Source organism: Lemur catta, chromosome 25, assembly GCF_020740605.2.
Source record: "Lemur catta isolate mLemCat1 chromosome 25, mLemCat1.pri, whole genome shotgun sequence".
Classification (NCBI taxonomy): Eukaryota; Metazoa; Chordata; class Mammalia; order Primates; family Lemuridae; genus Lemur; species Lemur catta.
In genome coordinates this window covers 8,462,781-8,475,450 of record NC_059152.1, presented here as the reverse complement: position 1 = coordinate 8,475,450, position 12,670 = coordinate 8,462,781, and the positions used below count along the sequence as shown (strand labels likewise).

The window sequence follows — 12,670 nt, the reverse complement described above, 5'->3', positions numbered from 1 at the left end:
AAAATTGCAGTCCACAGTCTTTTTTAACTTTCCTTCCTTCCGCAGGGAGCTCTCTCTGTCTCTCTTATCTATTAAAACTGACCACCCTCCCCAAAAAAAGTGGTAGAGAAAGAATTTTATTGTTACATGTTTAGATCTTTGAGAGATATAATTGTTTTAAATAGCAACCCTGCTTTTTTTTTTTTTTTTTTTTTGCTGAGCATGCTAAAGTAAGTCACCAGAATAGATTATTGAAACTCCATTGGTAGAGGCCCAATTTTCCTGCTAAATAGCATTCTATTGCAAAATACATTTTCTTTCTTTCTTTTTTTTTTTTTTTAGGCTGGTCAAGTGGAGCAGTGGGAGTGGAGAAGAAGGAACAAAGGAATCTGTAACTGGTTGTAATCAATTAGTTGTAAACACCATTGCACTCGGACCAACCCAAAATACATTTTCATCTTGTCAGGAGAAAGTCAGTCCGGTTCATATCGGCCGTATTTTATTTCATAAGAAATACGACGAACAATAACAATGAAAGCTCATTTGACTAAGTTATGATCATTTTGTATCCCATTGCTCCTTTCTAACCATGAAATGTTAGACAATGTGTTGTTTCACACTTTTTCTTTTCAGTGCTCTGTACGTCTGAGTGTAATGTAGTCAGGATTGGAGGCCTACAGTTGGAATTAAATGATTTCATGAGTTTTTCTTCTGTTTTTAAGAAAATAGGTCACAAAGAGTTGGAGGTGCAGTATTCCAATTTGGTGACTACTAGAACCATATCATCATCCAACTAATTGAATCTTTTGTCCTAACACTAACATCAGTTTTTATCTAAGGTTCATAAAGACCAGCACAAAATGATAAGTCCCACGTAGACGTGGTGTCATAGCAACTGTGCCTCACCTCTATCATCTCTATCTGTTCTGAATGTCTTACTTTTTTTGGATTGAATGTCCTACGAACTACACTACAATTTTTCTTATTCCTATAAATATAGGTATGGATAAGCAAGTCTTAACACTCTTTTTGTTAACACTCACAAATGTTAACACTCTTCTGCTAGGCCCCTAAACTGTGCTGACATAATTTTTAAAAATGCAAGATGCAATTAGAATGTTCTCGACTACATCCTTAGACAACAGGACTCATACCTGGATTTCAGTTCTGACATTCACTTCTAATGTGACTTAATCACCTAATCTTTTAATACCTCAGGTTTTTAGTCTTTGAAAAGGATGACAAGATGATAGAATTAATGTCCACAATATCTTTTAAGTGTCCACATGAAAGATATAATAAATACCATGCTATCGTATTATTCTTTAACCTTTAGAATTGCTATATTATTCGATTTTCTCAGTTCCCATACTACTGAATGTGTATGTAGGAAATATGCATTTTTAAGTAAGAAAGCTAATGAGAGGAAATTCACCATTTTAATATTTTCAAACGTTATCTGTTAATTCCTTGTTTTGTTAGCATCTTCCTACTGATGCTTTTTAAAGGATTTTAGTGGGTATATTAAATATAAGTTAAACCCACATCCACATATTATTCCAGAAAAGTACATTTCACCCTGCTCTTTCCAAAAAGCCACTAGGAGGATTCTGGCATCCAATGGCTGTTGAATCCCTTCCAGTTCTACAAATTTCCTTGCAGACTGAGCAAGTGTGTGACCTCAATCTCTCCTTTGTCTGTTTTGCCTGTTTCTCACTTAGCTCTTTAAATTCTGACACAGTAAGTAGTTAACCTTCATGAAGACCCCAAATTTTGCTCTAAATGGGGACCTATACATATGTTAACACATAGGCTGGTGACTAACAGCTTCTGTATATAATATGTAGATGATTGAGAGCTCCTGTGATTTTATTTGGCCTGATTCTTAGATCTGCCACAGAGAGTTTACCTCCTCCACATGCAAAAATCTCTTTAATATCTGAATGCTCTCTGTGCACAGGGGAGGTAGGCTACAGGGAGAGGTCAAAGAGAGGGAAAGTATTTCTAAAAAAGAATATTTGCAATTTGTAAAACAGTGGAATTGTCTCATAAAATGCAATTACTTAGAAGAAATGCTCTTGTATCAATTACAGAAGGTTCATTAATGTCACGATGCTCCGTAGTATGTGTAGGTGTGTTCATATAAACAAATGGGTTCAAATATGTAACTTTTTTTTTAAGCAGAAAAGCCCTGAATATTACATGTGCGCTTCTTGTCTTCTGGCACTTTTGCCCAAGTATAAGGAGCCTGTGATGATGTCCACAGAAATCCAAATGAAAGGAGGCTGCATTTTTTTTTCTCCTTCAAATACACTAAGGTCAGAGTTTAAGAAGCTTTAGCGTGGCTGCAACATCATGTTATTTAAAGAAGCTGCACTCTAAAGAATGAAGGCTGTGATTCTATGTCTGGAGACAGGGTGAAACCCATGAACTCAGCAGTCCCTAGGAATACCATCTATCTCCTGGACAGTATCTATAAGCTGTCCTTCCTGCAGCTACGTGTCCTGGGGGTAAAGTTCTGTTAGAGGCCTCTGATAGGAATAGATTCTTGACACTGTCCTGTAGACTGTCAGTACAGGAGCTGTGTTAGCAAGAGCTGCTTGACTGGAGTAAGCTCTGGGGACCAGACTCAGATTTTAGATGTTTAATGCTCACACAGTGGAAGTCCATGTATATCTCAGTGTGGGAAGGTCACAGTTGTTCTACCTCTTGAGCTATGGCTTGGAATTGCTCCCTTAGGTTTGCCTTAAGAGCCAATTCCCTTATTCCTGTTTTTTTATAGCATCATACTGAATGGCTTTCCTTTTACTCCTATACTGTGATTTTTATTTTAAAAAAAAAAATCTTAGAAATTAGAACTGGAAAGGACTGTTGGTTTGTCTAGTCTCAGCAGGGGTACTCCCTATAAAATATTTCCTTTAGTTCTTAGGACAAATTGCAACATTTCAGCACTCTGGTTAAAAGCCAACAGCCCGCTGCTTCCCGGAGACTTGCCGTGCCTGTCCGTATACAAATGTGCAGGAAGGAGCACACTGCAGCCAACCCAGTAACCTTGACTCTGAGTTGCAAAGATGATCATAATTCTCTTCTGAGAGGACCTGGAGCCTTAAGCAAGAGGGCAGAGTCTACGTGACTAAAGCATACCAACTTCCTCTTTCATAAGTCATCACATGATGAACTACAATTACAATTCCTGCCTTGTCTCTGTGAATTGCAGACGCATTGCCTCACCCTAGAAACCCTGCTCCTGTGTGTGGAGGAGGCGGCTGTAACTGCTGCAGCAGCCGCTTTGGAAGGGATCCAACTTCAGTCTGTGCCGGGAGGGCGGGCGGTGGGTGGAAGACAAAAACAAAGCTATGTTTACTTAGCATACATCGATAATGCTGCTTCAGAGCTACATGAAAGGCCAGGCAGCATGAAAGACTTTTGATACAATATAAGGAATTGCTGCCCTGGATCCAGGGCCAGCCTTAACTCCCTTGATCCCAGATCCTTTTAGGGCAGGCGAGCCCAGAACTAAAATAGCCTTTCCATTTTCCAGAGGGCATTTCATTAGGGAAGTTACAACAACTTAGTTTCGACATTAAACTGGCAGTGTAAAATAAGAAGGAAAGGCTCTTCTTTGGGAGAAGAAAAGCTCTGTTCTACAAAGATCCTTACGTAGTATCTCTCAAAGCCGAATGTGTATCTCTAATTCTATTTTGGGATGGAGTGGCAGGCTCTCCCTCGAGTATGACAGTGCCTGCTTGCAGGTAAATGAGTATAATTAGGCCACGGCTTTAATGGCCAGTTGTGTTTTCTTGTGACATGTTTCAGCCAGTGCTCAGTGGGGCCATCTCTTGAGGGTGTCGAGATGGCTCATCTCTCTGCAGCACAAAGGCTGGGCTTTATCCCCTTTGGGCAATGGGCAGTGGGCCCGCTGGGTGAAGTCACATGCTGGAATGACTATCACAGGGTCTCCAAGGAGGTTGACCAGAAAGACAGGTCCAGAAGGAGATGCCAGACAGCAAGGGCCACGAGTGACCAAACCTGCTGGCACCGGCTGCTTCCTGGAGAGGTCCCAACAGGCCCCATTCTCCCAGTTTGGAGAGGGTGAGGCAGGATTGCAATTGCAGGGCAAGATCCGGGAACAGATGGGGAGACTTTTAAAGCAGACGCACCTACTCTGGAAATCCCCAAGAGAAGAAATTCAAGGTTAGCTTGTAAAAACATTTAGGTCTGGCATTACGTTTTCTGTGCCATTTTTGAACAGGTTTTTTTTTTTTTTTTTTTTTTTTCATGTGCTTTAAGCAGCTCCCTCCACTGTTTCTCTAAGGGTGTTTTTCCTCTTCCTTGTGGTTAATCCTTTGAAGCAACCTGGCATTTTAAATAGCAACAACTAGAGAAAAACGTCAGCAGGATTTTTTTTCTCTCTCCACCTACCAATCCAGTTGTAGGAAAGATAATATAATTAGTACCCTGTTCTTCCCACACTTAACCAGCTCATTCCAGTCTCAGGGGAGAGCTGTGGGCCCGTGTTCCCAACAAAAGCAGCTCGAGAGGCCGCCCTTACAGAGCAGAAGTGTCAAAGTCTCCACCGAGAGCGACTGAGCCCGCGTCTATTCGTCACTGAGACTAACGACCAGCCCAGCGTGAGCTACCATAACACACACCAGCTCCTCCTCCCGATAAAAGTGTGAAACTCAAGTGTTCAACTCAGTCTGGGCAGAGGCCGAGGCTGCCAATAGCAGCCGAGGGCCCCGCCGGCTGGGTGCACGGCTGCACCCCACCGTCCCGCCAGGCGGGTCTGCACCCAGGACGGCTAAGCCCGGCCCGGTTGGCGGCAGAGGCGCAGATCCGCCCCCGCCAGCGGCCCGCCCCGCGCGGCGGCCACCAGCCAGCCGCCCTGCCGCCCCCACGGCCCGCGGGCACCGCGCGGAGGCGAGCAGGCCCCGCCACGGCTTGCGCCTGCGCCCGCGCTCGCCAGCCCACGTTCGGGCCGGGGGGCGGGGCCTGGGCGGGGCCCCAGACCCGCCGTGGAGGCGGCGCCTGCGCCGTGACGCGGCCGCGCTGGCCGCAGACCCCGGATCCCTGGAATGTGCGTTCGTCCCACTAGGCCCCAGTGCCAGCGGCGCCGAGGCACGTCCGCGCGGAGCGTGCGCACTCGCGGCGGCGGCGGCTGCCCGCGGCTCTGCGCCCACGTCACGCGCCCGCCGCGCGGCCCTACATAAGGCGCCGGGCTGCTCGCGCCGCGAGGCTCGGGGGCGCGCGGGGGGGCTGAGAGGACTGGTGACCGTTAGCTGCCGTTCTGAGAGCGGCGTGTGGACACGGCCCTGGGCTTGGGAACGTTCGCTCTGCACGTCAGCGACCCTTAAAGGGACAGGCGGGGCATGTGTCCTTCACAAGACGTGCAAGTGCAAAGCACCACTGAGGGAGTTCGTGCTCCCGCGCCCAACAGCGGGCTTTCTCGTGTCCCTCCTAGTAACACCGCAGCTGGGGACCGCCCTGGCTCCAAAACCCCCACCGTCAAGACACGGAAACCAAGTTACAAAGTGGCCTTGTGTTTTAAAAAAAAAACTAGTTTTTAGCACGATGTGGCCCTTAAGGACATGGGAGGAAAATAATCCTGACAGGGAGCGGACAGAACTGAGTTGGGGAGCGACGTGAAGGAAAGCGGAGGAAAAGCGCACGGCCACTCTGCACCGCAGTCACGCCGAGGCCGGCGGCGCGGACCGCGGGCGGGCGGGCGCCGCGAAGCCGGTTCTCCCGGCGGCTCCTTCTGCGCTCAGGGCTAGGGGGAGGGTGAGCGCGCGCGCGCGGGAGGACGGGCGCGCGCGCGAGGGGAGGGGGCCCGCGCAGGCGCCGTGCGAGGCTGTCGAAGAATCAAGTCTGTAGAAGTGGAGCGGTCGCGGCGGCAGCAGCAGCAGCGACGGTGGCGGCGGAGGTGAGGCGGGCTGGGCTCTGACGCGGGCGCTGGAGAGCGGCGACGCCAGGAGCTGTAAGAGAGCGGCGGAGCGACCTGGGGCCCGCGTCGAGTCCGAGCTCCACGCCGCCCGGCCGCCGCCTCCCCGGCGCGGCATGCCCCGCCGCTCGGGCTGAGCCTGCCCCGGCGGCCGCCCCCCGCCCCCCGCCTCCCCGCCCCCCGCCCCGCACTCGGTGCCGGCCGCCGCCGCGACCTGCTGCGCTACCCCGCGCCCGCGCGGCCCGTCTTCGCCCCGGTCTGGAGGCCCGCCGCGGCCCCGGCCGAGCCCCTGCCGCCGCGCCCGCAGCCCCGCCGCGCCGCGCCGCCCGCCCGCGCCCGCGCCGGCCGGGGGGACCTGCTGCCGCGGCTGCAGCCCCTCGCCCCGCGCCCGCCGCCCCTCGTGCACCGGGGGCGCTGCGCGGGCGCCGAGCCTTCGCGGGCTTTGCCGCCGCCGCCACCGCCTTTGCGGCCGCCGCCGCCGCTGGTGGGGGAGACGCGGGGTTGGGGGGGGAGGAGGGCGCGCGTGGTGCCGGCGGGGGGCGGCGGCGCCCCCTCCTCCTCCTCCTCCTCCTCCTCCGGCGCCGCGGGCTCCTCGGACATGGCCGCGGCGGTGGCGGTGGCGGCCGCGTCCCGGCGGCAGTCGTGCTACCTGTGTGACCTGCCCCGCATGCCCTGGGCCATGATCTGGGACTTCACCGAGCCCGTGTGCCGCGGCTGCGTCAACTACGAGGGCGCCGACCGCGTCGAGTTCGTCATCGAGACGGCGCGGCAGCTCAAGCGGGCGCACGGCTGCTTCCCGGAGGGCCGCTCCCCGCCCGGCGCCGCGGCCCCGGCCGCCGCCAAGCCGCCGCCGCTCTCGGCCAAGGACATCCTCCTGCAGCAGCAGCAGCAGCAGCTCGGCCACGGGGGCCCCGAGGCGGCCCCGCGCGCGCCGCAGGCCCTGGAGCGCTACCCACTGGCGGCCGCGGCCGAGCGGCCCCCGCGCCTCGGCTCTGACTTCGGCGGGAGCCGCCCGGCCGCGGGCCTGGCCCAGCCGCCGACGCCGCAGCCGCCGCCGGTGAACGGCATCTTGGTGCCCAACGGCTTCTCCAAGCTGGAGGAGCCGCCCGAGCTCAACCGGCAGAGCCCGAACCCGCGGCGCGGCCACGCCGTGCCGCCCACCCTGGTGCCGCTCATGAACGGCTCGGCCACGCCGCTGCCCGCCGCGCTCAGCCTGGGCGGCCGCGCCGCCGCCTCGCTGGCCGCGGTGTCCGGAGCCGCGGCCGCCGGCCTGGGCTCCGCGCAGCCCGCCGACCTGGGCGCCCACAAGCGGCCGGCGTCCGTGTCGAGCAGCGCGGCGGCGGAGCACGAGCAGCGCGAGGCGGCCGCCAAGGAGAAGCAGCCGCCGCCGCCCGCGCACCGGGGCCCGGCCGACAGCCTGGCCACTGCGGCCGGGGCCGCGGAGCTGGGTGCCGAAGGGGCGAGCAAGGGCCGCGGGCCTGGAGAGCAGGACTGGGTCAACAGGCCCAAGACCGTGCGCGACACGTTGCTGGCGCTGCACCAGCACGGCCACTCGGGGCCCTTCGAGAGCAAGTTTAAGAAGGAGCCGGCCCTGACTGCAGGCAGGTTGTTGGGTTTCGAGGCCAACGGGGCCAACGGGTCTAAAGCAGGTAGGGGCGGCTGTGGAGTGAGGGGGTCTAGGGGCGAAAGGGGGACCCAGAGCAGAGGGGAGGGGTGGTTCTTTCCATTCACCATTTTACCCAAGCCCAGAAACAACAAACACCCAACTTCCTGATCTGCCTGAGGCGGAACCAGTGCTTAGTGGTAACGTGTTCATGTGCTGAAGCAGCATAACAGAGATGAGTCAGACTGGGCTGATAGGCACTGACACGGGGTTTTCCTTTCCCAGCACATTCTTGGATGGGAGCATGAGGGCACCAGTCACCTTTTAACCTATTGAGGGACATTAACAGTCACATGCACAGTTCAAACCGGGGTCCATGCATGCAGGTGTGAAAACAGGCACTTCTCTACGAGCCATTTTCTGAGGCTTGGTTTTCTTTTAAATCAGCGTGTTGCCTCAGCCCCAGAAGTCTAAGGATTTTAAGCTGCATGTGCACTTGAAACTTGTGCTAGTATTTTATGTATGTGCTTTTAGAGAGTAGGAATTCTGTGTAGAGTTTTGTGTTGCATTAGGAAGAGAAGGCTCTTTTGTAGTGCACCTTCATTTATCTCCCTTTTTTCCTTTTATTTCTTTGTTTTTCCAGTTGCAAGAACAGCAAGGAAAAGGAAGCCTTCCCCAGAACCAGAAGGTGAAGTGGGGCCCCCTAAGATCAACGGAGAGGCCCAGCCATGGCTGTCCACATCCACGGAAGGGCTCAAGATCCCCATGACTCCTACGTCGTCTTTTGTGTCTCCACCGCCACCCACTGCCTCACCTCATTCCAACCGGACCACACCGCCCGAAGCGGCCCAGAATGGCCAGTCCCCCATGGCAGCCCTGATCTTAGTAGCAGACAATGCAGGGGGCAGTCATGCCTCGAAAGATGCCAACCAGGTTCACTCCACTACCAGGAGGAATAGCAACAGTCCGCCCTCGCCGTCCTCTATGAACCAAAGAAGGCTGGGCCCCAGAGAGGTGGGGGGCCAGGGGGCAGGCAGCACGGGAGGACTGGAGTCGGTGCACCCTGCCAGCCTCCCGGACTCCTCTCTGGCTGCCAGTGCCCCGCTGTGCTGCACCCTCTGCCACGAGCGGCTGGAGGACACCCACTTTGTGCAGTGCCCGTCCGTCCCTTCGCACAAGTTCTGCTTCCCTTGCTCCAGACAAAGCATCAAACAGCAGGGAGCTAGTGGAGAGGTCTATTGTCCCAGTGGGGAAAAATGCCCTCTTGTGGGCTCCAATGTCCCCTGGGCCTTTATGCAGGGGGAAATTGCAACCATCCTTGCTGGAGATGTGAAAGTGAAAAAAGAGAGAGACTCGTGACTTTCCGGTTTCAGAAAAACCCAATGATTACCTTTAATTAAAACTGCTTGAATTGTATATATATCTCCATATATATATATCCAAGACAAGGGAAATGTAGACTTCATAAACATGGCTGTATAATTTTGATTTTTTTTGAATACATTGTGTTTCTATATTTTTTTGACGACAAAAGGTATGTACTTATAAAGGCATTTTTTTCTTTTGTTAACGTTATTAGCATATCTTTGTGCTTTATTATCCTGGTGACAGTTACTGTTCTATGTAGGCTGTGACTTGCACTGCTTTTTTAGAGCACTTGGCAAATCAGAAATGCTTCTAGCTGTATTTGTATGCACTTATTTTAAAAAGAAAAAAAAAGCCAAATACATTTTCTGACATTGTAAGATTGCCTTACTGTCTGTTATTCCCTATTGCTGGCCCCTTTCTCAGGCCGGAGGCCAATTGGTGGAGAAGGAAAGGAAATGAGTGAAGGGGCACTGTTGTCAAGTGGGCATGCCACTGGGATATGTCACCAGGTTTACCCTGAAACGTCCTCTCAGAGGAATAGGAGAATAGGTTTTGAATCTCTATTTTGTTCTTAAAGTTAAGTTCTTGGGATATCGATGACTGAGAGGTGCTGCTGGGAGATTTTCAGGATTGTGTAGTCTTGTGGGGGGTACTTTTTTTTTTAAAGACAAAGTTGACCGCTGTTCACTGGCCACGTGATCAGTTGTAAGATTACAATGCTGCATGCTAGTTGGTTACATAAGACACGATTCCAGTGATGGAAGGCGGTCATAACGGATGGTGGTGTGTACAAGATGGCACTGCCATCTCTGAGCAGAGCCTGGCTCTGCAGCGCCACTTCGTCTTTTTCAACACCCTAGAGCTCTGTTTGTTGTTGCTGTTGTCCTTTCCTTTGAAAGAGTTGCAAGGGAAGTTACAGTCCGGGTGAACTTGGAGATTGTGGGATTGGTTTTGTTTCCGTTTTGTGTTTTGTTTTGTTTTTTATCATTTACCTGTAGTGCTATTGCTGTTGATACTATCACCTACACCCCGTTTCTAGTGAGTGCTAAATACAGTATGGTACAATGACAGTAACAGCCACATGGTGCTGCCAGGACTGCCCGTGGGCATATCAGTGACAGCCCAAATGTGGGTGGAGGAAACCTGTAATTTCCTTCTTACATGTGTTTGAAATACCAAGTGAATAATACTGTTCTTCTGGAAAAAAATGATAAACTAGTGAAAATTAAAGAAATTAAGGGTTTTATAGTAGACAGGCCCCACCTCTCACAACTATTTTTGGAAGCCTTTTGTAAACTAATTTCTTTTGATCGCTATTTTGCATCAGTAAAATGATTTTTTTAAGCCAATAAATCATCAGTTATTAGAAATAGTTGTCTCACAGTGATACTGGTTTTTCTTTTGTGCTGTTATGATTTAACATTGACAGGAACACTATTTTAAATCCTTATGTTCAGGTGTTTGTAACTTGGCCTTTTAATTAGGCTGAATGATGGCTTCAAGGTCTACTACAATTTATGTGTATGGTTCACAGCCTAGTTTCTAGTTTAATTTGAAAGTACAGATTGTTACCATCTTTGGATTCTTTTTTAGTTATGTGTTTGTCTTTTTTAAATTGCTCAAAATATTTTTTCATGGTCAAGTTACTATCACACTTGAAAATCAGATACTGCACCAAATACAGTATTTTTTTGTAGTGTTTTTAATGAGTGCACCTACTATTATTAATGCTGTGGGAATTCATGTTACCGGCCATTGTTATATTACAAACAGACTTGCATGATTAACCAGTTTGTTGTTACACATTTTTTTTTAAATTGGAGTATATATGACTCAGATCAGACTGGTCTCTCTTATGTGAATGCACACATGCAGAAACACAAAGTCGATTTTACATGCCCGTAGAGACATTTGTAAAGAATTCAGCTATTATGGTCTGTTGTATAAATGTGTATCTAGGCACTTTATTATAACTGGAATTTGACCTCATAGATGTTACAACTTGATCAGTCATTTGACCCAGTTTGTGGTAGCTGTCTGTATGTTTTGCAATCTTAATACAGATAAGCTTTCCAAAAAAGATTAATAAAGAACCATCCTGCTGTTTTGGATAAGTCTATCCAGCTGTGGAAAAGGCAACCTATGGTTTCTCTGTGCTGGTGTTTAAGGGGGAGAGTATGAACAGCTTCAAAGGGCTGTGTATTGCGGTTACTACTATTAAAAAATAAGATCTGCACGAGTCTGACTGGCCCTTGGGTGGCCTTCGTGGAAGGCTTGTAGCTGGAAAGTGTTGATCTGGGTTATTTTTCTGGCATTCTTTGAAGTTAAAAAGTTAACGTTGGGACATGGGTTTGATCTTTCGTTGTACCTGATGACAGTGCAGAGATTCTCCACAGCTGGATAAAAATGTCAGAAAGCTACTTATACTGTACATGGGCAGTATCAGATTTCAAATCCTAATATTTCAGCTGTGCTTTTAATACTCAAAATATTAGGGGATGGGGTGTTGAAGCTTTCCCTTTTTTGCTTTAACAATTTATAGAATTTAACAGATGTACTGTCTTTCATGTGGCCTCACATATAAAGTTATGAGAACGTACACATGGTTTACAACTTTTACTATATACCTTTCCTTGGCCACCAAGTATTTTAAAAGTGTGCCACCTTTTAACCTTTACTTTTTTTTAAGTTGAAGGTGATACTTTTTCTATATATGATGAAACTCATGTCAACTGAAGTGAGTGTAATCTCAGATATCAACATTATTATATTTTAAAATCACGCTATGGAAATATCACCTGCATTCTGTTATTTGTCAGATTTACAGTACCTTTTTTTTCTTTAACTTTTAGCATTAAATAAAAATAAAATTGGGAGCACTGAACATTTTCTGAGGCCTTTTTTAATTTTTTAAAAGTAAGCTTAGAGTGGCTATTGTTTTAATCACTAATGGCAGCGTGACTAAAGGATGTGTGGGTTTGGGGTTGGGGTTTGCCTGGAAATGCAGGAGATAAAACACATGAAATAAAAAGGCAACTGATGGTAGAAAAAAGAAGTGCTAGGGACTGGGGAAAGGGCAGCTGGATAGGAGAAACAGATAAAAGCTGAACAGAGTACAGCTAGAAAGCACTTGTTTATTTTTCAACTAGCAGTAGAGCCAGCTATTCTGCAATAGTAGATTGGAAGGAGAAGATAGTGACATTGAAAAGACTGTCAAGACCTAGAGCTTTGGTGAAACAGCCATGGCCACAGGAAATGCACTGAAGACAAAAGGGAGAAAAAAAAAAAAAAACCCTACACTTTGCAAAGCTTTGGAATGAAGTGAGAGCTAAAGTCATGTGTGAGCTTTATTGATATCCTGGAACCTACATTTATAAATAGAGATAAAAGGCAGAAAGCACTCACATACATTTGAAAACTCCTATCTATTATCACATAGTAGTTTCCTAGATGTTGCAGCTTTTATTCTTTATTGATCAATGGCTTGGCAGACTTCTCTATGAAAGGAAGTTGTGAAACTCATAAAGAGTTTTAGGGAAAAATATACATAGACTTACATGTTTCAAATTAAACAGCAACAGTGAATGTGTACTTGAACATATTTACATTAGGGGTGGTCGAGTAAGTGGGGGGCCCATCATTACATATCTTTTAATTTTTTTTTCATTAGTAGTCCATTTAAGGTAGTTTTCAAGAAGCCATATTCTTAGTAATAGATTATAGCATAGCATGATTTTTCATTTAATAATTAGGTTAAAAGAAATAGGTTAAACTATTAA

The 12,670-nt window shown here is 49.0% G+C and overlaps 1 protein-coding gene across 2 annotated transcripts; it reads left to right on the top strand.

The window, feature by feature from the left end:
• Positions 1–5,848: 5,848 nt before the first annotated feature.
• On the top strand, positions 5,849–11,775 carry IRF2BP2 (interferon regulatory factor 2 binding protein 2). 2 transcript variants are annotated; one of them, XM_045537237.1, is made up of 2 exons: positions 5,849–7,569; positions 8,167–11,775. In XM_045537237.1, exons 1-2 carry the CDS (start codon positions 6,519–6,521, stop codon positions 8,880–8,882), a joined length of 1,767 nt encoding a protein of 588 aa, XP_045393193.1. In that variant the 5' UTR covers positions 5,849–6,518; the 3' UTR covers positions 8,883–11,775. The 2 variants fall into 2 exon arrangements, with proteins under 2 accessions (XP_045393193.1, XP_045393194.1); XM_045537238.1 differs by having other exon boundaries at positions 6,447–7,521.
• Positions 11,776–12,670: the final 895 nt, after the last annotated feature.